The sequence below is a fragment of the Penicillium mononematosum genome (genome assembly GCF_028829835.1).
Source record: "Penicillium mononematosum strain IBT 11891 chromosome Unknown utg000003l:1.0-8172316.0:1.0-8177699.0, whole genome shotgun sequence".
Lineage (NCBI taxonomy): Eukaryota > Fungi > Ascomycota > Eurotiomycetes > Eurotiales > Aspergillaceae > Penicillium > Penicillium mononematosum.
In genome coordinates this window covers 6,468,346-6,494,788 of record NW_026643273.1, presented here as the reverse complement: position 1 = coordinate 6,494,788, position 26,443 = coordinate 6,468,346, and the positions used below count along the sequence as shown (strand labels likewise).

The 26,443-nt window shown below is 48.2% G+C and overlaps 12 protein-coding genes across 12 annotated transcripts; 5 read left to right on the top strand and 7 right to left on the bottom strand.

Annotated features, from left to right (window-relative positions):
- Window positions 1-1,701: 1,701 nt before the first annotated feature.
- N7519_007499 (S1/P1 nuclease) lies at window positions 1,702-2,794 on the top strand (the record flags this gene model as incomplete). Its single annotated transcript, XM_057294275.1, has 2 exons — window positions 1,702-1,832; window positions 1,891-2,794. 2 exons carry the CDS (start codon window positions 1,702-1,704, stop codon window positions 2,792-2,794), a joined length of 1,035 nt encoding a protein of 344 aa, XP_057149086.1.
- Window positions 2,795-3,114: 320 nt separating this feature from the next.
- N7519_007498 (putative GABA permease) lies at window positions 3,115-4,877 on the bottom strand (the record flags this gene model as incomplete). Its single annotated transcript, XM_057294274.1, is given in 6 exon segments — window positions 3,115-3,477; window positions 3,488-3,906; window positions 3,957-4,337; window positions 4,394-4,473; window positions 4,536-4,720; window positions 4,770-4,877. The coding sequence occupies 6 exon segments, from the start codon at window positions 4,875-4,877 to the stop codon at window positions 3,115-3,117; spliced, it is 1,536 nt and encodes a 511-aa protein (XP_057149085.1).
- An 826-nt stretch (window positions 4,878-5,703) lies between these two features.
- N7519_007497 (uncharacterized protein) lies at window positions 5,704-7,093 on the top strand (the record flags this gene model as incomplete). The annotated part of the gene is made up of 4 exons (XM_057294273.1): window positions 5,704-6,210; window positions 6,272-6,414; window positions 6,487-6,555; window positions 6,742-7,093. 4 exons carry the CDS (start codon window positions 5,704-5,706, stop codon window positions 7,091-7,093), a joined length of 1,071 nt encoding a protein of 356 aa, XP_057149084.1.
- Window positions 7,094-8,032: 939 nt separating this feature from the next.
- N7519_007496 (DUF3632 domain-containing protein) lies at window positions 8,033-8,843 on the top strand (the record flags this gene model as incomplete). Its single annotated transcript, XM_057294272.1, has 2 exons — window positions 8,033-8,315; window positions 8,362-8,843. The coding sequence occupies 2 exons, from the start codon at window positions 8,033-8,035 to the stop codon at window positions 8,841-8,843; spliced, it is 765 nt and encodes a 254-aa protein (XP_057149083.1).
- Window positions 8,844-9,097: 254 nt separating this feature from the next.
- Window positions 9,098-10,608, bottom strand: N7519_007495 (uncharacterized protein; the record flags this gene model as incomplete). Its single annotated transcript, XM_057294271.1, has 3 exons — window positions 9,098-9,835; window positions 9,893-10,198; window positions 10,255-10,608. The coding sequence occupies 3 exons, from the start codon at window positions 10,606-10,608 to the stop codon at window positions 9,098-9,100; spliced, it is 1,398 nt and encodes a 465-aa protein (XP_057149082.1).
- Window positions 10,609-11,119: 511 nt separating this feature from the next.
- N7519_007494 (uncharacterized protein) lies at window positions 11,120-12,484 on the bottom strand (the record flags this gene model as incomplete). The annotated part of the gene is made up of 2 exons (XM_057294270.1): window positions 11,120-12,148; window positions 12,203-12,484. 2 exons carry the CDS (start codon window positions 12,482-12,484, stop codon window positions 11,120-11,122), a joined length of 1,311 nt encoding a protein of 436 aa, XP_057149081.1.
- A 421-nt stretch (window positions 12,485-12,905) lies between these two features.
- N7519_007493 (ankyrin repeat domain-containing protein) lies at window positions 12,906-14,371 on the top strand (the record flags this gene model as incomplete). Its single annotated transcript, XM_057294269.1, has 2 exons — window positions 12,906-12,929; window positions 13,361-14,371. 2 exons carry the CDS (start codon window positions 12,906-12,908, stop codon window positions 14,369-14,371), a joined length of 1,035 nt encoding a protein of 344 aa, XP_057149080.1.
- Window positions 14,372-14,704: 333 nt separating this feature from the next.
- On the bottom strand, window positions 14,705-15,089 carry N7519_007492 (C6 transcription factor; the record flags this gene model as incomplete). The annotated part of the gene is made up of 2 exons (XM_057294268.1): window positions 14,705-14,844; window positions 14,927-15,089. 2 exons carry the CDS (start codon window positions 15,087-15,089, stop codon window positions 14,705-14,707), a joined length of 303 nt encoding a protein of 100 aa, XP_057149079.1.
- Window positions 15,090-16,391: 1,302 nt separating this feature from the next.
- On the bottom strand, window positions 16,392-16,610 carry N7519_007491 (uncharacterized protein; the record flags this gene model as incomplete). Its single annotated transcript, XM_057294267.1, has 1 exon — window positions 16,392-16,610. One exon carries the CDS (start codon window positions 16,608-16,610, stop codon window positions 16,392-16,394), a length of 219 nt encoding a protein of 72 aa, XP_057149078.1.
- A 1,032-nt stretch (window positions 16,611-17,642) lies between these two features.
- N7519_007490 (uncharacterized protein) lies at window positions 17,643-17,906 on the bottom strand (the record flags this gene model as incomplete). The annotated part of the gene is made up of 1 exon (XM_057294266.1): window positions 17,643-17,906. The coding sequence occupies one exon, from the start codon at window positions 17,904-17,906 to the stop codon at window positions 17,643-17,645; it is 264 nt and encodes an 87-aa protein (XP_057149077.1).
- Window positions 17,907-18,824: 918 nt separating this feature from the next.
- N7519_007489 (phosphatidate phosphatase App1 family protein) lies at window positions 18,825-20,520 on the top strand (the record flags this gene model as incomplete). Its single annotated transcript, XM_057294265.1, has 3 exons — window positions 18,825-18,832; window positions 18,901-19,867; window positions 19,918-20,520. The coding sequence occupies 3 exons, from the start codon at window positions 18,825-18,827 to the stop codon at window positions 20,518-20,520; spliced, it is 1,578 nt and encodes a 525-aa protein (XP_057149076.1).
- A 2,575-nt stretch (window positions 20,521-23,095) lies between these two features.
- On the bottom strand, window positions 23,096-26,443 carry N7519_007488 (uncharacterized protein; the record flags this gene model as incomplete). The annotated part of the gene is made up of 2 exons (XM_057294264.1): window positions 23,096-23,596; window positions 25,523-26,443. 2 exons carry the CDS (start codon window positions 26,441-26,443, stop codon window positions 23,096-23,098), a joined length of 1,422 nt encoding a protein of 473 aa, XP_057149075.1.

Genomic DNA, 26,443 nt, shown 5'->3' with positions numbered 1-26,443 from the left:
TTTTCCCTCTCGATGACTACAGGAATATTCCGTTTGCCGACTCTGGTCCTTGCGATCCTTTGTCTGGCACTTGTTGAACAATCTCAAGCCACGATGTGCGCTTCTGTGTGCCAAAAGGAGCCGCCGAGTTGTCCATATGGTCAGGTAAGATATTTTATTCTCGACCAACTTATTCTTATCTCGATGATATACTGACCATGTCTTTTTATAAATTTCTCAGAGAGCCTCAGGGTTCGAGGTGTGTAGTTCAACTGACCGATCATTTGCAATCTGTACGATGTTGACTCGGCTTGTCCGAACAGGGTTGCTGGGGCTGCTGTCAGCCCTTATAGTGCCACTACACGACCATAGCAACGACCTGTAAGTTAGCAACAAGAGTCATATTAGGAGCCGCCAGTTTCAAGAGTAGGACGACCCTCTGACATCGCTCGTTCATAGAGTTGTCTTCGGAATGCTCATGACTTAAAAGGCATACACAGTATCAATTTGCGAATTAGTTACCTAGGTAGTACCTATCGGAATCGCTTAGGTTATTACATATTAACCCTTCAATAGTTTAATTCATCTCATATTGCATCCATGCAACTCAGCGTATCCTTCCCACAAGTTCCTTCTAGAAAGTATTCTCTGGACATAGAAAACCTTTTCCTCCGAGATCCCACCTCTGCGGTGCCGTCTTCTCCACCCAAACTGATCGCCCCCAAAATGACGGACTCATAATCGGCGCCTATTCCCAGTACTCAGGACGCAATCCCGCTGATTCCCAGTCGAGAACACCTGTGACATTGTTCTACTAGCCCACGAAAATATTGTGCCGTGCAAAATCACGGGTAACACTGGCCACACTCCGTTAATCCAACTAAGAACAACACTTTCCAAGGTGTTCGATGGTATTGCCATTTGAAGAAGCTTCCACCGCAAGCAACAGTTTATATACTTGCTATACTTGCTGCTAAGAAAGCGACCTTGACCCAGAGTGGTGCGGCTATCAAACAGCAGCCAAGTAACACCACAACTAGGTTATGTAAATGCATGCTAGTTCCACACAACACCATTGCACTGCCGTATGCATTCTACCGCTAAAAGGCTCCACTTTCGAAAGAAATGGAGAATATCCCATGAAATTATTTCCGTGTCCTGTTACTCGCTTCCTCCATTGATAGGCGGGTTGCATTGAGTACGATCAGCGCAGAATGGCTCATATCAATTTCGCATTGGTCTTTGCTAAGACGTTCACTGTCTTGTAGATCTGTACCTCTTTGAATGTCTAATAGTTCTTTATGTACTCTTACTTCTTTATACGCTATGTATGTACTCTTAATCTATCACAGACAACCTCAATATATTATTGCATATCATACTAATTGCAGATTAGAGATGCCAGAAAACCGAGGTCCCTGTTTGGGACACTTCTTCAACGCCGGTGGTCTCCGGTGGCCCTAGAGTGATTAGTGCCGACCCCGCAATTTAGTTCACAAATCATAACCCGTAGGAAATCATCGTGGCCTTATCTCCTGACAAGACCTTGCATAGTTCCTTTTTTTGCTGCAACATCGGCTAGCTTCATGGCAATGTGACCCGTTGAGGAGGAAATCGCCGACATACGAAACTATATAATGGGGTGCAATTTTCGCCAACTTCAATAAATAAACATTCCATGAACCACTTTATACTGTGAATCGCCCCAAGCCTTTTCCAAGAATGGTGTCTCTATTCAAGATCGCTTTTGTCACCTTCGGTGTAATTCATGGGGCAAATGCGTGGGGTGCATTGGGCCATGCGACAGTTGCTTATGTTGCACAACATTATATTTCATCTGAAGCCGCATCATGGTAAGTACTTTTAAAGAATCCACAAAAGCCATAACATTCAATGCTAATGTATTTCAAGGGCACAAGAAATCCTCAATGACACCTCCAGCTCATACCTAGCAAACGTTGCTTCTTGGGCGGACAAGTATCGCCTCACAGACGACGGCAAATGGTCAGCCCCATTGCACTACATTGACGCCATGGACGACCCACCAAAAAGCTGCAACGTGGACTACGAGCGCGACTGTGGAGACGAAGGCTGCTCGGTCTCAGCCATTGCCAATTACACTTCGCGTGCAGGCGATGGCAGACTTAGCGCTGACCATACCGCCGAAGCTCTGAGGTTCCTCGTGCACTTCATTGGTGATATCACGCAGCCATTGCACGACGAGAACTACGAAGTTGGCGGAAATGGCATCAACGTCACTTTCGATGGCTACGATGACAACCTCCACTCGGATTGGGATACATATATGCCCGGAAAGTTGGTTGGCGGCAGTTCGCTCACCGATGCGCAGGGATGGGCTGACAGCCTGGTCGATGAGATCAATTCCGGCACCTACAAGAAGCAAGCTGAGAGCTGGATCAAAGGTGATACTATTAGTGATGCTGTCACTACTGCTACTCGATGGGCGTCGGATGCGAATTACTTTGTCTGTACTGTTGTCATGCCGGACGGAGCTGCTGCTTTGCAGACTGGTGATCTCTACCCGACATATTACAACTCCGCCATCGGGACGATCGAGATGCAGGTTGCTAAGGGCGGCTACCGGCTAGCAAACTGGATCAATCTGATCTACGAGCAAAAGATTGCTGAAAATCAGACAGGGAAATCCGTCAAAGGGTCCCGAGATGCAGCTCCTGAAACCGAGTTTGTCCGCGTGTCTCTTCGCGAGCCTCGCCAAATGAGTCGTGCAAATCTGGCTAGAGCTGCTATGGGAGGATCTTGCTGCACCTCAGAAGGACGTGAGCATAGCCATTGATCTGACGGAAGTTGTGGAGAAAATAGATGTCGTGGAAATAGGTGTTGCGGAAATAGGTGTTGTGGAAATAGCGTTGTGGTATTAGGTGTAGTAGATCCAGCTGCCTGAGGCCAGCCAAATCCGGCCTTACTTGTTTCTAGGACAATTTTGATATACATAGGATATACATATATACATCCTTCATAACACATAGTTACATAAGTAAAGAAAAAGTATATATACAGTCCAGTCACATCCTGATAATAAAAAGCTATTAGCGAATACTAACAGCTCAATTAAATCCACTCCCTCTTCCATGTTCAATTTAAACCTTCCATACTTCACTCACTCCTATCATAAGACCTCATTTTTGGTCCTTCCCACTTATGCCGTCCGCGAACAATCCAATCCACACAGGCAAATAATATAACAACCCCAAGCACAGGCCCGGCATAGTTCATATTTTCCGCGGTAACCGGCACAGTAGCCGGGAATGGAAGGAAGATAACGAAATAAGTGGCGAAGAGAATGGCAAGAAGATTCATGGGGAGGCCGAGTTTCCCTAGACTAAAAGTTCCCCGCGGGATATCCTGGGGCGCCGTGAAACGCTTCAAGACAAGGAGCACGAGAGGGATAAGATAGGAAATGTAGAGACCGAGCGTGCTAAGAGAGAGAATAGCGTTGAATGCAGCCGTAGACCCAATCTGGATAAACGAGAGCGCGAAGATGCATGACGCAACTAGGAATAAAGCACGTAGGGGGGATCTTGTAGGTTGGGTCGACGACGGCAAAGAAGTCGGAGAAGGGGAGTCCGTTGTCTCGAGCGAAAGCCCAGGTGAGACGCGTGACGGAGGCGAGGCCGTTGAAGAGGGCGATCCAGCCGGGTAGCATGCCCATTGCCATGAGGACGAAGGTGGCTGTCTTGGATCCCGTTGCTTGGTAGGCGATTGTAATGATGGGGTAGCCGGTTGGGCTGGTGACTGCTTCGGTATAGTCTCCCATGCAGTAGAGGATGGCAATCAGGTAGCTGAATGCGAGGGCTCCGTTGATTAGGGTGCCGTAGATCATGGAGCGGGGCACGACGACGCTGGCGTTTTTGACTTCTTCGGCCATGTGGATTACGCCATCGACGCCTGTGGTATGGATTAGGTCTGTCCAATATTCGGATAGTGGAGGGACGTACCAGCCAGCGGTGTAATGACACCAAGAAGACCGATGGAGAATACAACCCCGGAATCCTTCCATCCACTCAAGCCGCCGACAAAAGTGTCCCAGACAAATGGATCGGGATTTCGAGGGGCGAGGATAACGAAGACAGCGATGGTGACGGGTAGGAAGACGATATGCATGATACCCGCAGCAATCTCGATGCCTCCCAGAACACGACGCGCAAATATATTGATGATTATTGGTACGATTGCAACCGCCCACATGAGCAGGGTCCCGCGCCATCTCACAAGCTCGTACTCAGGGTGCGCCAGCACAATCATACCCTGTATTTGGGTTCCGATTAGGAATGGCGCGATACATACTAAAGCTGACCAAGAAAAGACCGTTAACCAACCTAATATGTTTAGCATGCGACTATGAACGAATAAAACTTTTAAGACATGCGCTCACCCTGGCAAAAACTGATGAATCGACGACCACGGGGCGCAAGGATATAGCTCCACTGATATTGAGCACCCGCGGTTGGGTGTCTGTCGGTCTCGAGGTCAGCGCAGTCACATCGCAGTCATATCGCAGTCATTTGTGCACGTACAGAGAGGCAAGCTCGGCTAAAGAGCAAGCGATGGCGAGATTACCCACTGTGCTTAAGATAATCCCATAGACAATCGCAGCAGGGCCGCCGTTGTACAACCCTGCGAGCAAACTACCACCGGCAGATTCCCAAGTGGCAAGCAAGCAAGTGGAAAATGCGACCGATGAGAAGAAGTTGAGATATCTCTGTTGAATGATTAGAGTCTGCGCAGGTCAATCGAACACCGATATTTACCTCCAGTTGTTGTTTCTGGCGAAATGTGGCGCTCTCATAGGCATCATTCCCACTCCCTGGTACTGATCGCACAGCGCTCCCGCTCTTCATTTCCATATCTTCCTGCATATTGGAACACGACTGAGGACAGAAAGGTCGGAGAAGGAAAAACGATAGAAAATAGATCAGTCGGCCTGAAGACGGCAACAAATACCCTGGTCCATCTTTGCCTGCAAATTTCCGTAGACAGAGACTAGACAGGGGTTTTTGATTGTGCAATGAATGCGAAACAAATGGTCGACATCCCACATGCAGGTTGTTGTGCCGCGTTGGAACGGTCCTGTTCGCTTCGGGCGAACCCTTGTCACTTGCATTCGAATAACAAGGCCGGTGCTGTTTAGTGCTGTTTAGTGCTGTTTAGTGCTGTTTAGTGCTGTTTAGTGCTGTTTAGTGCTGTTTAGTGCTGCATCTGGACTTTCCGGAGATCATCGGCCCCGCAACCGTGGGGCCCAAGGACTCAAAAGGCCACGACTACATAAGTAGCCACTAGTAAAAGACCTAGTAAAAGAACTAGTAAAAGACCGGGTCTTTTACTAGGTAATGCTAGCAGCCAACGACAAAGCAAGGTTGGACTGTCTAAATTTGCGGTACAGGGGTCTGTCCAGGTCAATAGTTATGGACAGTGCTATTGACGGAAAAACAACGGACCCACTGGAGTGGTCTCAAACTATTGGGGTGGTATTCCGTAGATATAACAGGGTACGGAGTACTGACAGGGTACTGACAGGGTTTGCGTTCTTGCACATGAGACGCGATAGTGCCAAGCCAACACCTCCGGCCGTGTGAGCAGGGGACTCAGAGAAACAACTTTAGGCGCAGGGATGTGAAAAAGCAGGTTTTTATTATATGCTGGAATCTCCGCAAGTTCTCAAATCTTTAAAGTCGATGTCATGAGATGGACCAAAAGAACGCCTTCCAGGCGCTGTCAAGCGATAATCGCGGTGGTATCATCACCTTGACCTCGGTATCCCTTCTGATTGTGGCTGTAATCTTTGTGCTCGCTAAGATCGGTTCGGTGATTTATTTCAAGCAGCGACGGACATCAGTCAATACTCCCATCTGGGTTGCTTTGATTCTTGCAATTGTTCAAGTCGTTGTCTTACAGAAGGCTGTTGACCATGGACTGGGAAAGCACCAGGACCGGCTTAGCGAAGGCGATATCCAGGCATGGAACAAGTTCGCCTTCGCTGCTCATATTCTGCTTATCATTGTCTTGTCGCTTTCGAAAATGTCGACCATCCTGCTGGTTTGGAAGCTCACGCCGAGTAAGAGCCTCCGTCGCAGCTGTGCTGTCACCGCTGGTATAGTTGTCGGGTGGTCGATATTCGGAATGTTGAGTATAGCTTTCCAGTGTGAATTGCCGGATCCGTGGCTATACTCCCCCGAGCGATGTGCTGGAGAGGTCAGTGAACACCAGGAAATCGGGCGAAAATTGACTTGACACCTCATCTAATCCTGAACAGGGTGCCCTATTCTACCCGATCGCAGTCTTCAACATCCTCACAGAGATTATGATTGTTGTACAGCCATTTGTTATGATGCAGAATGTCCAGATGGTCTGGCACAAGCGGGTGAAGATTCTGTGTTCTTTCTCTTTGCGCCTAAGGTATCTTAGCACTAACTACGGAACCTTTCCCTTTCCTTCGAATTCAATAACTCACCGACTGACCTATCAAAGTATCGTCGGCCTCGGAATCGCCCACCTAGCCCTCATACCTTCATTCGTTCACTCAACCGAACGTCTCCTGTCTGTGACACCCCATTCCCCTTCCAACCCCAAAGCCTTATTAATTGATCTGACAAGTATATAGGGGAAATTGTCATTTGGGAAATAGTCGGCCAGACGATGATGCTCACAGCCGTCATAATCGCCTGCGTCCCAACCCTCTACCACATCTTCGCCGGCCTGAACTCTGGCCTGACCACAACCCAGATTCCCGAAGGGATTTGGGCTCGAGCTCCCGCAGACCAAGGCCAGCGAGAGTATCAACCAATCCTACTCGGGAGCAACCCAGTCGCATTTGCGGTCGCGGTCGCGGTCGCTTGAACGCTCGAGGAAGAATGGACGGTCAATGTTTGATGGATGGGGAGGTGGGACCGGGGTTGTCACCAGGGTTTCGTGTCGGGATTCGAACCAGAATTATGAGGGTGGCCGGCAGTCTAATTCAAGCGAGGGGACTGAGAGTACGCGGCATTTGACACAGGGACTCCAAGGGAAGGGAGCCGTGCTTAGGACGGTGGATATCACGGTGGAGGTTGAGGAGCATCATCGGGACCGGCTTTGAGACCCCAGGGTATATACAGTCTGGGTGCTCGATACCACGTGTCACGAGTGTGTTGACAAGCAAGGGATCCTTTACATTTATTTCATTTTATTTTCAAAGAAGATAGACGCTTACCGCTCTTCCAGGGAATCTCTATCAGTTCCAAGATCCAGAGACGCTCAACATCCACATCATCAATGGCAACCCTACTAAGCTATCAGCCTGGGTATAATAGAGGATGCTATCCGTTAGCCTACAAGGTAGTGTTCCGGTTGCTTGCTACCTAGGTAGATACCTACGTGGCGGGTCCGATGAGCTGCGAAACTGCTTTGACGTATCTACGCGCCCCGTCACCATTCGCGTTCAGCACATGCTCCTTCCTTTTCTTCTTGTTGCCTCGTATGAGTTCCGGAAGATCGATGATAGTCCAATGTATCTCGCCCGGGCCGACCCGCTCAATGCGGAGCGTCACATCGCATAGACTCCCGCTCTTCCCCGATTGATCAGCGCCAAAAATACATTTGCCTGGATTTTGCCGATGAGATTATATTCAACCACGGCACTAAACATACCTTCTCTATAATCACCTCACTGCCAGGATATCAGCTCTCTCCACACCATTCCCACGCCGTCTTCTCCACTACAAGCTAGTCTGGCCCCCACAAGCCCAGACGGGCTGTAGTGTCGATGTCCCACCATCCAGCACAGCCCCTGTACAGCCTTATCCGCTTCTGTAGATCTCAATTATGGCTTCTTTTATGAGTCAAAGTTTCTACTTTCCACATTCTCTATCTCGCACTTTCAATCTACCCAAGAACACTTTCTTTGGTTACCTACACACCACTATGGGAAAAGAGAACTTCATCCGACAAATCGAAAACTCCTCCCGAATTCAAACTCCTTGGCAAAGTAGCCAAGGAAGAAGTCACGGTACAAGATGCAGTCCAAGAGCTCATCAACATGACCATGAGCGCATTGTCAATTCATGGTCCAAACAAACAAGGCGGGATTGGTCTCCCAGACTACAACGTCTCTCTTGCAGTAATGGAGCTCGCTCAACGCCTGGAACCATCCAAACACACCAAGCTTGTCGAGTTTATATCTCGTCTCCAGAAGCAAGTTGCCGTTGATCCATCGACAAACGAACCCCTGAGGGTCCATGGCGATACCCTCTGGACAGACATGCCGTCGTTCGGCTACACGGAGCTTGAGACGTGGTACGAGTTTGGTGGCAATTACAAAGGTGATCGATCCTCCAATTTAAACAGCCAGACCGCTAACGCATGTAGACCTATGTGATCAAACGCTAGATTCTGAGCAACGAGATCGCTGGGTGAATCTTAACGCTTTCCTCGCGCAGCTCACTCAGGCTGCAGATATTCACTATACACGTCCCAAGGAAGAAGTGCGATTTTCTTCCCTGGACAAATCACTACGGGCCATCTGGACTATAGCGATGGCACTTGAGAACGAGCACCCTCCTGCGTCGCTGGGAGATACGGCGGCGATGGAGGCCGCTTGCCTGTGGTTTATCTACGCTGCGGAGCGGCTGTGGGCGAATGTGCTTAATAGTCGCACGTATCCTGAGGCGGCTGGCGCTGGCCCCGGGAAGAGGTATAAAGAGGAGGGCTGGACGGGCTATACGCGGGAGAGATGGGGAATCTGGGAGGATGCGCTGAAGGAGGCTAGGACTACATGCCAAGATGAGCGAATGTGGAAGCTCATTGATGATGCTTTGGCGAGTCTGAGAAGGGGAATGGTGAATTTATAGCGGATAGACCCATTTAGTTCTAATAAAGATACTGGAGAAGGCGACTCTCTTCGTATAAGCTTGTAGATTTACTGGGAAGGGGGAATTATGTAGGACCTTTTCACCAAATTTGTGATGTTCAGAACGGGCACTAGTAGGACGATCTATAAATGATAAATGAAATAGTCGAACCTGTTTAGACATGTATCGGCCTATCCTACATCGTTATCTCTGACACACTGTCTCTTCCTCCCTGACTTTTCGGTCAAGGGATACTAGAAGTTCATCTTCTGTTCGTACTCTTCTGGCGACAAGGACAATAATTCTCTGTGCTCCTCTCGCGTGAGCTTCCTTGCACTATCCTGGACATTCTCTTCCACCGAAAGCATTGCAAGCCTCCTCGTAAGTTCATGGATACCGGCACTCCGACGAGTCTCAATTACGCGATCCGTAGTAGTATCGGGGTCAATCTCAACTTCTGGCGAGGGGTCAGACCAGATAGTGAAGAATAGCACACCTGGTTCCTGGATGAAGCTGGGCTTATCAAGAACCACTGTGAAATAGTGATGGGCGTATGGGCGGAAGGAATAATCACGTGAACCCTGAGGCAGTGCCCGTATAAATGTTCCTGACCCTGGCTCGAATTCATGGGCGGCACCGATATCAAATCCGTTGGGCGGCGAGGATATGAGGGAAGATAAGAAGGAGGAGTCGGGAATCCGGAACTCAAAGTACATTGTTTTAGAGACAGGGAGATGGGACATGAGGCCTGCGGTGAATGTGCGTGCGGTGGTTTCTAGGACAGCGGTCCTTTCCTCTTCGATACCCGCGAGGAATTGGACGTAGATGACGTACTGAAGGTCACATTCCCCGTCCCAAGGGTTGTTTGTGACAGTAAGAGTACTCTTTTCAGGTCCCCAAGTAAGTCGAAGTACCTTTGGGTCAATAGATTGAATTTCTGCCGTTTGCTGCTGCTCCAAAGCCTCCTGGATGTGTTGCAAAATCGGAGTCTCCTCGGACGGTGAGGGCGGAGGAAGTTCATGGAGTCCTTAATCAATTCGCCCATAAACGTATGTCGAGTAGCGTCCCAGCATAAGATCTTTCATATCGAAGCCGAATCCCCTCTGATCTGTCGTAATATCCACATTGATATCGCGAATTTCGGAATCAACTGAAATACCCCACTCCTTAAAAGTTTGAAGCTCAGTCGCCGGCCTGCCAAGACGTTTTATCATTGGGAGCTTCTTGACTGCTGCTGGAAGACTCCGTTCGAAGCTAATCCACCAGGGACCCGTGCCGTGGTCATTGTCACGGAATGCACCTTTGAGATAGCTCTTGGACGTGAGAAGGAAACAGAATCCTGACATGAACTGGTCCTTGAAACCAGTTCGCATTGTGGGGATCAAAGGGGGGAGGCTTTCATTGTCTTCACCTTTCCCTGTCCAGCATGAAGACGCTTCCGATAAGCAATTTCGTGACGCTGATGCTCCACACAGGCCAGACCATCCGGTGGGTTGTATGAGTAGATCTCCAGGAAGGGAAACTGGTCGAATTCCGAGAAGAAATATTCGTACAGCTTGTTGAACTCCTCTGGCAGGATGGGGGCCGTGCTATATATTTGGAGTCGGTACGCCTCAAGTTCCTCTGGCTCTGGTTGATAGAACTGGCTTTCAGAGGAAATCTTACCCAGAATGACAGTGTTGCCTTCATGGCCGGCATATTCCCGTTGAATCCATCGTCTAGGTGGGTCAGATGGACCCCGTGCAATCTGAGCTGTTCTTGCCATGATGTTTAAAGTATAGGAGAAGGTCGAGGTGATTGAAAATGGGAATGGGCTCGTAGAGTGGGGGATGCAGGTCAAGTATTATACTGACTGGTCCCGCGCCAAGACATGAGAATATGACGATCTGCTTCTTAATACCATCCCAGTCAATCCCCATATAGCGCTTTTAGCTCGTTTAGCTCGTTTTTGTATTGTTTTTATGATGAGCCTCATACACCTATCCTCTGTCGGGTAAAAATACGATGCGTCCGCTGTCGGCCTCACAAGATTATGCATTACTTCTACCTAATAAATCCATATTCAGAGAAAAAGAAACACCGAAAAACAACCCCGTATATGCATGGTGTTCTCTAAAAGCACACAAGACACATCTTTTTGGCTTCGAATATCTGATCGAAAGGGTGATCTGATGCTGCAGAGGAGAACCTTGGAATGTTTTTCATTGCCCAATTGGAGGAGAAAATGTTGATCTATTGACTTCTGCACTCAGGTACTCTCATATTTATTTCCAATCCTAATATTCAAACTTGCCAAGAGCTTCGTTATCCGGCCACATAACTCGCATCATCTGCTTCTGCTCTATACACCCTTTTGAGCTATGAGGAAAACACAAAACACTGGCCTCTTGACACCTCTGCTCCAACCATGCGAGCCTCGCAACATTCTCCCGCTTCCTGAGCTCGTAGTATTCAAGATATATCACAGCCAATTTAGGTAAGCTCTCTGAGGTAGCCAAATCTGCTAACTGATCCATAGCTATCTCGAAGCTTTCGTCCTCACCGAGAGAAAGAAATAATGTCTCTAACGAGGACGGAAGAACATTCCGAAGTTTTCGCAGAGGTAGCTTGCGCTCATCAAATCCAACAAGGTTGGGCAAGGAAATACAGATAAGTCTCAAAGCGGTAAAATCAGCAAAAGAGCCCATCCACTCGTCATCAGTATCCATATCATCATAAGCCTCGACCCAGATAGACTCCAGCGTCGATTTCTGGAGCGCAAGCGATTCATAAATTTTCCGCGGCTGAAAATCAGCCCCAGAGACCACCCCTCCACCATGGACAAGCCGGAATGACTTCAGTGCTTTGCAGGCTTGCACCCGTTCCCGCATCCCCTCCGCAGCATTGCTTTCTTGGAGGTCGATGTCGGTTATATTCGAGCACTGTGGTGAGAGGGTGGCTCGCTTCGGAGGTTTGGAGTCATCCGATTCAGACTCAAACTCGTCGTCATCGTCATTCTCATCCTCGGCCAACATATAGCAGCCCACTTTCCGCATTGACGGAAAGTTGAAGAATGCATTCATGTAGTATGATGGGAATGCGTTCTCTGAACCGTGCCAAGCTGCATAGGCTTCCTCAAGATGAGGAAATATCGGTTCCGTTTCGATAGCGGCTTTTTGCAACATATCCACGACGTAATACGAGCCGAATGGCCAGGTGAAGTGGAGTTTCCGCAATTCCTTCAATTGCGGAATAAGCAAAGCCAGCCAAGCATCACTGTTATGCCGTTCGAGATCTTCCAACCATTTTGATTTCTCTTCTTCGGACTATCCTGTTCTTTCAGCGACTAGTTGTTGGACAAGTTTGTCATCAAATCCGACTCTCTGGGCGGGTTTTCCATTGTTGTCCTTCTCGGTTTCCCAGCAGTTCACCTTCAGGGACCGGACATAGCTAGCCAGTCTCGGAGTCCGGGTGACGGCATATAGGAAGATGTTGGTTGTTTGGTCCTCACTTCCTCTCCCGCAAAGAGTCACGTCGGTGTAGAGGCTTCGCTGGAAAACGGTGTGCAGTCGACGTGACGTGGACACCAGGAGATAGAGAGCTTTCCTACCGAGATCGCGTGCAATTAGATGGAGTATTTCTGGGGGTAGATCGTTCAACATAACTGCACTGGTTACTCGAAAGTAAACCGATTCGGCACTTGAGATTTTTATATTTTCGTATCGTGTTCGTAGGGTCCAACTCGGCGTTGGCTTGGCGTAGGCAGCAGCCGGGGTTAGCCGCTTCCGCCCATAGCCTGAATAAGAACAAAGAAGAGAGAAGGATTGATTGTCTATAGACAAACAGAAGCTGGTCAACTCGCTTGTTAAATGCTGACTGGCAGCCTGACAAACCAGGCATCGAGGCAGAGCTCTGATCACCAATTATCTTCGTGTCATTCTATTATCCAAATGTTAATTCATATGATGAGACATGCGCGATGTGCTCGTAGGAGCAAAACAAACAAAGCAAACACCAGCGAAGTAAAAGAAGGGACCCAGAGGGAGATTTGTCGCCCACATCCTATGCTCATATGTAGTGGACATGGCCATGGAAAGGAATGTAAAAGTAAGTGGGCTATAAGAGCGCGATATGTATACCCAAATAGGACAGCACGGACCCACTCAGCTGCTCCACATGAAGTAGCCTCTTGGCACCTGTTGCCTCGGTCCCTTCACTACATCCATTCTATACCACAATTGTATGCATAATTGTGCTTAAATCAAGGAGAAGAATGGAAATGTCACTGATGACTAACTCCGCTAATGCTTCTGTCTTTGGTAACCCGCTGATCTCTACGGAATTTGTAACGGATCGCGCAAATATCCACCTTACACTCCGTTCCCGAGGTTGACGGTTTCGCTTAATTGTACTAGAATGGGCTAAGTCGACTCTGACACGCTTTAAAATCGCCCAAAATCAGAAATCACGAGACGAGACATTCCAACTGTTTTCCTGACATTTACTTGCGCGTGTCAATATGGCTGAAAAATCGAAAGAGTGCAGAGGACCAAATCCCTGAGAACATCATTGTTGCGGCTGATCATGGCCGACTCGATCTTGTCACGGCACTCTTAGAGGGCGGGGCTGACCCGAATACCGTCGACGAGGTCGGGACCTCCGCTCTTCATAACGCAGCAAAAGGAGGCCATTGGGATATTGCCCGCCTGCTCCTCGAGAAAAATGCATCACCTCGGATTGAAGACGGCAACCGCCGAACTCCACTCCGCCTCGCTGTAAAAGAAGGTCACGAACGAATTGTTCGCTTGTTTCTCGAGTGTGATCCTCCTACAACCGAGAGAAAAGCTGAAACATCTAGACACCTTCGCGTTGCTGCAGCTTTTGGCTTTACAGAAATAGTCAAACTCTTTCTGGATTGCGATACCCCGACCCTAGGCGCTAATAATCAAGAAACGGCGTTGCACTTGGCGGCTGCAAGGGGCCATTCTGACGTCTGTGATCTTCTCCTAAAGCACGACAAGTCTTTGAATCGATCATTATGGGCCCGGATCGCCGGACCCAGTTTGGAAGTCTACGATGAAGATTACTTGGGAAACATGCCTTTTGCGTACGCAGTTGAAAAGGGTCATGAGCAGATGGTGGAAGTCTTTTTACGCCATCATCCAGAACTGAGCAAGTCTTCCGATCGCCACAACCAACTGCTTTTCCATAATGTTATCAGAAAAGGAAATATTGAGGTGGTTCGAATATTCTTGAATCACGGCGCCGATACTGAGATGAGAGACAAGTACGGACGTCGCGCCCTTCACGAGGCTGTCACCGCCGAGAACATGGGTTACATCACAGGGGCTACTGAGATGATCCAGCTTCTACTTGCCCATGGTGCTATAGTTGAGGCAAAGGACAAGGATGGCAGGACTCCTGAGCATTTCTCCAATAATCCGAAGACCAGAATGATATTGCGTAACCATGCAGCCGCGCACTCGAAGGGTGATTCATTGCCGATAGCATCGAAGGTTTCGGCTCCGCCACCTGAGTACAAGGCATGAATAGTCGAATCGAGGAGGAATGCCATGCTTTGAAACAATCATACCAACAAGCCCTGAACCAACTGTACGATGAGCGTGTTTCCTGACAGAGTAGCCCAATATCTACTGCAGCAGTAAGGAATATATACTGGGAATTCCGTTAATCCGTATAAATATGCAATTTAAAAGCTATCCCAACAGCAAGGAGTTAGACCTGAAACAATGCCGCGATGCAGAATACCACGGTACTCAGGCTACAACACCACCTGAGGTGGCCCTGAAACGACGCCGCAGCGCGGAGCATGTGTGTTGATCCTGAAAGTATTACACCGCGTGGAATATATTGTGAGAATTTCATGATGGGGGTGATTCGGAGGTATTGCAGTGGACATAGACCAAAGAGACAAGCATGCCCGGGGCCATGCGGTACACAGCATTGAGCCCGAAGGCCTCGAGGAATGGACCTGGAAAAGGCCAGTCGACGAGGAAGTGACCTGATATACCACGTTAGATCTGATATTACCATCAGGTTATATGTTAGGACTTACCTGTCGTCAAAGATTGAACCACTCTGACCCATTGACATCTGAGCACCGCAGTCATCAATTGCAGATGTCGCTGTCATAGAAGAGGCAAACAAAAACACCATAAAGACAGGAACAACATCCATAAAACACTGAAGTTGGCGGGATTCCGGGGACAGTATTTGCTGTTTCGGTTCCATAGGATGTAAGGGCATTTTGATCTCTCCTTTCATTGCACCAAAAGCCGACAAGATCAAACAGAGAATTTACTGCGAGGGGTATCGATTCATAACGACCATACTGGCGGCATGTTTGGAATGTATAACGAAGGTACTTGCAAAGCTGAGCTTTATATAATATTTGCCTTGGATATGTGATTCTGCAATGTTGCGGAACTAGTTCCCGCTTTCTGTAAGTTTCCGGGCAAATCTGATAACGAGTTGCGAATGGAAATGTACGTTCATGGATGTATGAGCACTGCCTAGGTGGTGTCCCAGCAGTGTAGATGGACTGCCACACTTGCAGTGCCTGGTACCAAGGTAGATTAGCAACACAACTCTTCTCCCAACTCTCGTGGAACACTTACACTGTATGCAAATATTGCTAACTCATCCCTCAGTAGCCTATCCGCACCTAATACCAAATACAGGTTAGTATCTAACATATAGCCTCGGACCATTTACGAACGTACTCACAATGAAGATGGCTATCTGTCGAAATCAAAGCCATAACGATGAATGTGCGGTTTTGATGACGCATTGAGAATCGCCGCACGCATTGAGAATCACCGCGTGCATGATTGCACCGCGTGTAGGGCCGATCACCGCGCTTTGTCCCCAAGTCGAACCCTGCCAAGGTTCTAATTAGAGAGCCCGTCGATCTCCAGTTAAATGTCGGATTGGCTCTATACCAGGGCAAGGAGGTTGTGGTGCGCCAGTTTTCCGGCACTTCGGTTCTGAGCTCTGGCCAAGTGACCGACGCAATGGAGATCAGATCATCGCAGTCTGCTCTCCATGATTGATCACCGCGTGCATGATTCTGACAAGAGTCAGCAGACAATCTTCCAAAGTACTTCCAGAAACACCCACCTTTTTTGCTTTTTATATATAGCTATATACAAGTTATATACAATATATACAGTTTCTTTTCTCTTTTTCTCTTTTTTCCCCTTTTTCGGTTTTTCTTTGGGTTGTTTGGGGGGTTCTTTTTGTTCTTTTTCTTTTGAGAAGAGTGGAGAGAAAACCAACCCGGCGAAAGCAAAAGCGAAATATCAAACGGCGTTGGAGTAAATTATGTGCTTGTGGTCATGGTGTGGCATCCAGGGGCACGAAACAGCAAGTCCACCATCATACCGAAGAAGCAGAATCCACTAGCTGAAGCCAGTTTCACCAACTACCTTCAATCCAGACAGTCGCAGGCCCCTCGGGCGCCTAGAGAACGGTTGTCCTTCATCCACCAAGGGAGGAGCTAATAAGTGCAAAGCGAAGACTCCACTCCAGCGGTAAGCACCCGGCGTATTACTTTTCTGCGGAGCGGCCAAAGGCTGCATCACGCATGCGCCTCACTCTGGATATAATTGGACCTTTCACATCGATACAGCCGGTATTCTCGAAGGCCTCGAAACGCCGAAGCTCCGCTTCGCGACGAGTCTCACTCTCGCGCAGTTGGCGCTCCAAGACAGCCACAGTGTTGTCGAAATCGGCTTTCTTGACAAATTTTCTTGGGAGGCCTTCCATTTATACCCGCTTCCCCCAACCAGGAATATGAATGTCGCCAATTCTGGCACGGATCCCGTAACGGGGGCATATTTTAACGCCAAAGGCAGAAAACGTTTATCGAAAGATGTAACGTAAATCACGTCTAAATATACGTAATAAGAGGTGCAAGGAAGAGAAAATCTACATGAAGAGCTTGCAGAAGTTTTGTTCTACCCAATCTGTCTGGTATGGCAAGTGCGATATTGCCATGAATCAGGAAGGCACGACATGGACTATTCCGCCTTAGTGTTGACTACCTTTCACGGAGGCTGGTACTGTATGCCATTATGGATCGTTGCCGGAGAAGATGAAGAATGATAATACTTATATAGCTAATAATTGTAGGAAGACAGCATTTTCAACCCCGTCCTGGGCACATGGAATGATTTCTTAATTATGCATACACATACTATAGTGACTTTGCGACATATGAGCTCTCGATAAGTGAAGCATCAACTCTGTGGCAAATAAACATATTACGTCCCCGTAGCCCAAGGGTTGGTGTTGTGGACAAAAGGAAAAGGAAAGTGTCAGTTTATTGCTCGCAAGGGAAAAGAAGCGTGATGTTTAACATCAGTCTTCACGCAGCCGAACTTGGACAATCGTTCATCATTTAAACTCAGATTTAGCTATGTCCTTTGCTATATATCTCCACTGACAGAAGTGCTAGCGAGAGCCCAATTAAACCGGGGTCTGAAGACAGATATGATTGCGCAGGGCTGTTGGCTAAGCACATACATAGAAATAAAGCAAGCACCGTGGAATATTTGGAAGCTATAAAGTGACATGTAGCAACACTTTACAATGGGCCCCTCATACTCCATCGAAAGGTGGTAGTTCGGCCCGTAAAAGCACTCGATGGTAATCCGCCATTCAATAAACACCGAAGCACTATCATTCATTGATGTCGTGATAATCCATGTTGGCAGCCATACCCACGAATGTACGTGGAAATCAGAAAGTACCGGGCGAAGCAACCTAGTGTAGCAAAAGGCGGTTTTGGTGGACGTATCACCTGTCCCGGGAGCGGCCAAATGCCGATCCACAGATACTTCCCAGTTCAGATAGAACCGATTGGTTAGCCCGTTCTTGGAGTTGGTCTTCGAGAGCTTCGAAACGCTGAAGGAGCACTGCACGCTCAGCTTGATTTTTGCGTTCCCATCTCTCTATGGTAGCTACTGTCTCATTAAACACAGCTCGTGCCTCACGCTTGTTTTTATCGGACTTGTACGTCATAAAAGAGGTGATAGCCAACCCAGCAATGTAGAATAACATTGTAAGGCCGTAGGTAAGGTAGGTGTGAGAGAGAGAAAAACTGAGGTCAAGAAAGAGGCGAAACTCTTTTGCTAATCACCTAGGTAGTTAGGTTAACTACATGAAATAAGTATGGCATAATTAAACTGATATGAACATATACTAAGTTTTGGTCCGCGTTCCCTTTATAGTTTCGGCCCAGGTGCCGAGAGTATTCTACGGTACATGACTCAACGATATACGTTAGGATGCCTTGGATATATTTTCTGTCAGGGAAAAGGTGGCACACGATCGAGATCTACATTTTGTTAATACCGGAGAAATTATTTCCAAATATTTATTCATGGGACCTGCCCGCCTGGAAGGTCTATAGGAAGATACCAATTATTCATTCTTGTTAAAGTGCGTACACATTTAGTCACGATAGGCTCAGTTGTCGGAAGCAGGGTTTCCAACGGTGACAACGCAACCGTTCTTCCCTTCTTTCAAAGCTCTGCTGCTCAGTACACACTTGTGTACCGAGAGAGGTGGATGCTGTGCAGAAGTCTGCCCACTATAAGTGAGAATGTGTCTGGTTTTTCCAACATTAATTTCCTCCATCGCTCTCGATTCCCTTGGACTATACCACTTTTTTTTCTTAGAATATTCACTGGAAATTAAGTACACTAGAAGAGGGGACTCATTAGAACTGTAGTAGGGGATCTAAGATGATCTGGATGATCAAAATAAGCATGTAGATCGATCTACCCGATCGTCAAGATATACCTGGGGCTCCACAGTGACGTCAACGGATTTTCCTGTTAATTCTCCCTTCTCAAGGCCTTTTGGCCTTTTTCAAAGATTTTAAATACATCGAACGCGACCGAATTTAATTTCCGAGACATTTTATCCTATATACTCCTGAGAGCCATTTCAAAGTTTCCCAGTCGTGTAGTTCCTATGGGAGCGTATAACTTTTGACTTGTCTGACCTTTTACAACGTGCTTGGAAACAATGATGTACATTCTTGCGCAAGCCCTTGTACAGGCCTCACTTCTTTCAATTGCCTCCGCTTCCCGGCTCCAACTGCTTTCACCAACAATGTCGCTCCGCCTGAACCCGTCATTACACCTTCCCCGGTCGAGCACAATCCTTCGCCCATTGCTGGCCGAAACATCTTGAGCGACGTTCAATCGAGTGTCGGCAATGTCATTTCAGACGTTGGCTCTGGCCTCCCTTCGGGGGTCGCATCTGGAGTGCCCAACTTTTTCCAGGGCTTCCCGACTGGAGACGCAGTTGTGAGCTCCCTCGGGTTGGACAGCTCCCAGTTGGAAGCATTACCAACAAATGTGTTGAACATTGCCCCTTACGCCAACTGGACCAACACAGGCTGGAACGTTCGCTTCCATGGAAATGTTTATAAGCAGCCAAACATTTCTGTCTCAACGTTGAACGATTTGGCCGATGTCTTCCTCGTCAACACTAGTATCTCGGACCTTCCTGAATCCCAGCAGGCCCAGGCACGTAACCTCACTGCCGAGATCTTTGTTGTGCAGCAGCCAGATGTTGCTGTGGACAAGATCCACCTCAAGCCTGCAGAGAGTCAGGGATCAAGCGGACAGACAGGCGGTGGATCATCCAACACAACAGGTGGTACGCAAGACGTCACTCTGCCTTACAACACAACAGCCCAAGGTGATTTTGACACCTTTGTGCCGATCGACAGCAATAATCTTACTGCGGGAAATGAAACTTCGGCATTCCAGAGACTGGACACTCATGTCGAGGGCGCAAGTATCGGAAATGCTACCGCGTATCTTGTGCCTCCAACCGGACTCACCATCCTTTCTGACATTGACGATCTTTTGCGAGTCACCAAGATCTATCAACCGGCACAAGGATTACTCAATTCTTTCGCCCGTCCATTTAAACCTTGGGAGAATATGCCGGAAATATACCGCAACTGGTCCACTAGCCTCCCGGACACTCATTTCCACTACCTCGTATATCCCCTCCCTTCCCTTTCTTGTTAGCGTACTAACAGTTGGCCCAGAGCACCACCCCCGAGCAGATTACCAGAAACTACATGGAGTTTATCTACAACAACTACCCGGGCGGCTCCTTCGACACCCGTCCCCTCAACTTCAGTGACGTCTCCGCTACTCTGTCGATCCGCCAGTCCCTATTGCGAAAGATCTTTGAAACCTTCCCCGAGCACAAATTCATACTGGTGGCAGACACCAGCAATAGCGATGTCATGCGCGACTACCCAAAACTGGTCACTGACTTTCCGGGACAAGTGCATTGTATCTTGATTCGCAACACCTCCGCAACTGACCCGGGCAACAAGTTCCCATACGACACGTCCGGATTCAAGGACTTGAAGCAGTCGATGTACATGTTCTTCGTGAACCCGGATGATCTGACTAACCTGGATATTGAGAATGGACAGTGCTATAATGAGTCCGTGCCACAGAACCTGACCTTCGGCTACCAGGGACTTCCACTTGGACTGGGGAATACCCTGTCTTCAGTTAACGGGTCAGCAAAACACACCGGAGCTGCTAGCGGGCTGTTAAGCAAGGAATCGGCTGGTGTGCAGGGCCTCATGGCATTGGTCGCAGCGCTGGTTACGGTCACCTTTATGTTTCTGTAAATGATGTATACGAACTAAATGGACAATTAATGTCTTTCTTGGCCGACGTGCATTCTATCTTCCGCTCCAGTGTTATATCGAGTACATACGACCATAGAGCCTGGAAAATTGGACTTACGCGTCCGCTGAGTCGTACTCAAGCAATACTGTGGGATCGGTATTTCTGACATTAAGTGATCGCTACATGTAGTTGCTTGACCCAGAACCACACCCTCACTCTTAGTGTACCTATTAGTGCCTAGCTGATCAGGCATCCATAGGTGGCAGTAGCTCTTTCCTCCTTTCTCTCTCCTTCTCCTGCCTGTCTGTCCTTTTGATAAGAACCCACATACGTTGCTCCTTCATACGAGTCACAATTCGTAGTGAGATTCCTAGAGGTTATGGACTCACACCAAAGTGATAATCTTCGATTCCACTGCACCCTCAGTTCCACCTCATTTTGCTTTCGATTTCACCTCACCCTACAGCAAATATCGTGACAGCTCTACTTAAAGGAGAACCTCCACTTAAGGAGGCCATGAATTATGGCCAAACAAGCCCCATGTACCATCCATGTTTGTTTCGCCAACAACCCCAAGCCTCCAAGACCTCGCGTCACCTCCACCACCGAAGCTCCCGAGGTCCCCCTCAAAACCCTGGCCCAACTCGCCGAGAGCGGATGGCCACTTTTCGTTCCGAGAACACTATCACCGAGGGATATTTTTGCCAGCTCTGTGAATGGGTAAAAGCTTCCACCGAGCTGTGCTGTCGTATTCTTTTGAGTGAAGCCCTAGAACGGGCCCACCCCGTGTCTATGCCAACATCATCATCCTTGCTGCAACACATCCTACAATTGAGGCCACAGACAGATCAACTCGGATGCTTGATTTTCGATTCCTATGTCTTCAATTATATATTGAAAGGCCTCTGAATGCAGCAAGCATGGTTGACAGCAGTCGCCCCACAAAAGAACGTGGAAAACTCGAGTATCAAGTCCAGCACAAGTTACTAGCAGAGTAAGTGTATCTGCACCCACTGAAAAATTGTTGGGGAGTACTAACTAACACGGGTCTTAGGAAGTACGTGCTGGCGACTAGGATTTTGAGTTCCAATGCCGACATCACTGAGGTAGCAGGACAACCTGTCAAATTTAACGCCCCAGGCGTGAGACCTCTTCGGTCATAAAGTGTCTTGAGCTGCGCTACAAAGCTAACGCGCATAGACATGCGGTGCAGGACCACTGGAGATAAAGCCGATGTGGCCCTACGGGCCCTACCTCTATGGCAACCCGCTGAGGAACGAAAGATATGTCCCTAAATTGAGACTACCCCTTTCGAACAGCTCTGCAGCTCCCACAATATCATCATTTCATGCTTTCCGCTACAGATAAGTATTCCATCCCATTATTTTTAATCGATGTCTAACTGGACAAATAGTGGTATATGCCTAAAGGCGATGGGAGCACCCCCGGCAAATGTGCTCCGGAGGTTGATAAACGCCATCGATATCATCGGTCACTTTACTTGAAGTACTAACAGTAATATATCGTGTAGGCCACCTGGGTGGCCTGTGCAACCTCTTCGCCAATGAGAAGCGTTCCCATTCCCACTCAAAATTGTTCTTACCAGCTTTAAAAACGCATGCGATGAAAGCAAGGACTTCTTCGGAATGTCATGATCAATAGTGTTGATGGGGTTCCCATTGGTAGTAGCTTTGGGAATGATCATGTGCTCGAAGGCTAGATTGTTGCATCCATCGCAATATTCCCACGCGCGACAATAAGCAACCCATACTGACTCATACTTTGGTATGGACAGTCGATAGCATGGCCATAACACACGTCAGTGCAAAACAAATCATACGAGCCCCCTACTCACGCCATCGTCCCTCATATACCGAACCGCGCCTTCTGGTTCATACCGAATGGTCGGATACTATCTCACCACCTCCCGACGCACAAAATAGCATTGATGGGCAGACTGCCAAATCTTCGAGCTGTTATCGCAGGGCTGTGTAACACGGCCTCAAGACCGTCATACCAGCCAAGCGGGGCAGAAGGCGTTTTCAGATTTGCATACGTACCAGTATCCGTCTGTACAACATCGAGCTACCAACTTCTAGTCGTGCAATGCAAGACGGCTGGTCTGGAAACGCGAACTTCGACCTGGGACGAAGGTGTGAAATATCTCGATCAAAGACACTCTCCACGAACCTTTGCCCATTGCACAGTGAGGTTATGCCAGACCATAGACGTAGCTATGAACGGCTTCTGCATTGTCAATGTATCCTGAGGTCGTTTGCGTTGGGGATGAACGTGGCTATGGAATGGAAGTCCCATGACCCTCGCTCCTTGCTGGATTCGGCTAACCCAGCACCGCGTGGTGCTCCGGCATCTTCATTAAGAAGGGAAATGAAATAATGTATTGATGCTCGACTACAGTACTACATGTGTCTGTTCTATATGGGTACGCCATTCTTAGAAGCAATATAGATAGAATGATTCCAACCCCCAGAAACCCTTATAACTGGCTTCCGATAGCCGGATGAGATACATCTCTTACTTTAACAAAAAGCCTCTCCGCATGTCCATACCCATCTATTCTTCATTCACGTTAATCACACCCCAATCACCCTCCGACCAAGGCGTCACCGCCTTAAAGGTCTCAATCTTCCACAGTCCACTCCCTTCATCCTTCACCAAATCAGCATAGTACTGCGCTCCCGCTAGCAGACGCGGCGCGTTAGGTTCATTTCCCTTTCCACCGGGGTAGTGCTGTGCGATCGCCGAGGCCGTCGCCGCAGCTTCGACGCCACTGTCAGCGATGTTGATACGGATGTTGGTGACGAAGTGTGTGGTGTCCAACTTTTTGATAATATTGAAGCAGTTGGTATGAATTGCGGGTAGGCCTGATGAGACCTTTCCGTTGATGGAGAACGTAGCGGTGGGGGTGAAGGACGAGTCGAAGAGGGCCATGTCGTTCGTGTCGAGCCCGAGGACGCAGCGGTAGAGTGCGTCGGCGATGGCGTCGCGGCCGCTCAAGGCGGGGGTTAGAGTTGCAGGGAGGGAGGGGATGGATTCCATTGTACAATGGGTGGTCTGGGAGTAAGATGGGATTTGGGAGTCAGAAGTGTTGAGAAAGACGGGATATTATTATCGGAAATGATAAAGAAACATTGGCGCCGAGACCTGAAGGGATTTAAGCATATATGGACCTCTATCCTTGTCGATCGTTAACTCCGCTGTGCCATTTTATCTCCAGGAATCGATCGGAGTTAGTGTTCATCTCGGACATTAACTGCCGTGTCACATACAATGTTTAGACGTCACTGCGAGCGGTGATGGTGGTTTTCGGACGCAGCATGTATCCAGGGGAAAAAGTGGTGGAATTTCTGTCCTCTTGTGATGTCTTGACCCCTAGGGACCAAGAAGGACAGCATACAGGTCGGATCTGTTCATGTCCCTATTCACGCGGCACTGGGCAAACAGGCAAAACTATTGGCTAAGGCATTGTCAGTACTAATGTACATTTAATAAAAGAAATTCATATAAATCGCTCGGTCATCCAAGAGTAGATACTCGACGTAGTCCTCTCGCAACTGCACTAATATATGTTGGTCGTTTGCAATTTCTGAGCCACTATTAGAATAACCTGATTATTGATAGTACAGTTACTTACGACAGCATCTTCCAACAGAACCTTCAACAGTCTTAGGCTTTTGGTTAGTTGGCAATCATCCAACTATCGGCCGCCCATAACCATTCGTCACGCTGGTGAATATGTATATTGCATATATAGTGTTGAACGAAAATGGGGCATTTATTCGTGAGGCAGTATCAAAACCAAGAGGTCTAATGGGCCCATACTCTGGTTGATATATAGTGTATGGTCTCAGACACCCCACGTGGGGGTTATCCCCACGCTCGGGAGAGACAGATGCTGTACATAAGCAGATACTTCAGCCCTGGAGGGCTCTCTCTCCTTTCTCTCTCTTCTTTTTTCCCTCCAACAAGTCTATTGTGGGATGCCTGAGGCATCACCATGTGAAGAACCTACATAGGTTGATAGCTCTCTCTCTCCTTCCTTCTCTTCCTTCTCTCCCCATGCGAGACAGTCAATTCACACAGTGTTTTCTCCATCGATTCTCTCTCTGTATCGCATCTCTATCATCTATTACATGATACAGGAATCAATATGCACTGTTCTCCGTACATATATCTATTAAGTAGCGATCCCTTGAGTTATTAGTCGGGTAGGTGACCACAAGCCAATCCTCACTGTGGAATGTTTTGTAATATTTCGTAGCTTCCAACTTGACTGAGTCTTCAGAGAGGGTAAAGTTTTACTGAAACAATCTCGAGGCTGCCCTAAATCGCCGTATCTCTGGTAATATATAGGAAAATATGTACGATATACGCTTTTCACAGCCTTCGTGTGGATTAAAAAGGAACACTCACAAAGCCTTTGGAGCGCTCTACATATAATGTCTATAACCTCATCGTGGCCCAAATAGATCGCATTGTTAACGCCCTCAAGGACAGAGGCCACATAAGCGGTGGACTATTCTTGTAACAGTAGTATCAAACTCTTCAAGAACTTTGAAATTGACAATTTGAAGGACGCGGCGATAAAGCGTATTATACAATTTTATGGCAGACGTCCAATTCCGATTTCCAAAGCGATTGTTGGGGAAATACTGTCGCGTGCCTGAAAGACTAGACATCGTCAGCGACTGCAACTGTTTAGGCCAGCTATAGACACATACGCACACTCTCTCCCCTTTCTCCTTCTCTTTCTTCTCCTTCACCTTCTCCTCTCCACTGGCTTCGCTTGGGATGCAACACAGACTTTCTCTCGTAGAGACCTCTCCTGCAGCTCCTTTCCTAGAGCTACCTAGAAGCCACGTGCAGGTCCACTAAATTTCCGACATGGTTCTGCACTGTCACCCAATGCAATATATCCAAGTACGTGAAAGATCCCAAGGTTGTAATTTAAAAATAACGTCTTCTGATGAAATAGGCGACTCCCAAAATAATAGAAAAGAAAGCAACGACCACTACCAAACTATCCATGCTAACATGGTCCGCTATATAATTAAGAGCCTTCCCGTCCGATCCATGCCACGACCTGCCGGCCTTATGTTGTACCACCGCTGTTGAATACCCATCATCTAACAAGCCCAAGTTGTTTTGGAGGGTACCGTATAGCCACGCGTACTTTCGAAATGCCGCCGTCACCATCGTAGGCCCCATGGACCAAAAGACTCGCAGATAGGGTATGGGGATAAATCGAGACGTCGCACCGCCGCGGCGCTTACCCTCGTATAGCGCCCACTGAAGGAATGGGGATCTAGGCTCGGCCATGAAGAAATGGTTGCTCAGCCCGAGGGTACCCGACACTGGGGCGAATATGGCCTCGAGGTTGAGACTTTGGAGGCATTGGATTTGAGTAGCCGAGGTCGGGTAGACGTCGAGGTCGGCGTAGATCCCTCCCTCTGCGTGGATGACGAGCAGTCTGGCCATGTCGGCTCGTTGTATGTTTTGGGGATACCCTTCATACGTCGATAGAAGCCAAGGGTAGCTTCCATTGATGAGTTGGAGGATGTCATCGTCTGTCCAGAGTTTGATTGTGTAGTTTAGCGGTTCGAGGGTTTGCTTCCAACGGTCGTGCGATGCGGTCATTTGTGTAGAGTAGGTTCGGAGGTCGGTTGTTTTCCATATTTGATGAACAACGTTAGGGATTTGTGGGACAGCAGAATGGGAGTCGTTGGGGTGTTCAGAGTCTGATGTAGCGCACGCTGTGATTATATCCATTGAAGCGGACAGTTCGTCGGGATTGGAAAAGGGGTTTGCGAAGTCGAGCAGGTGAATGCTGAAGATGAGAACGAGGGACAGAATCCCGACAGCGATGAATCGTGTCCACCGTTTCCCTGAAATAAGGACCAT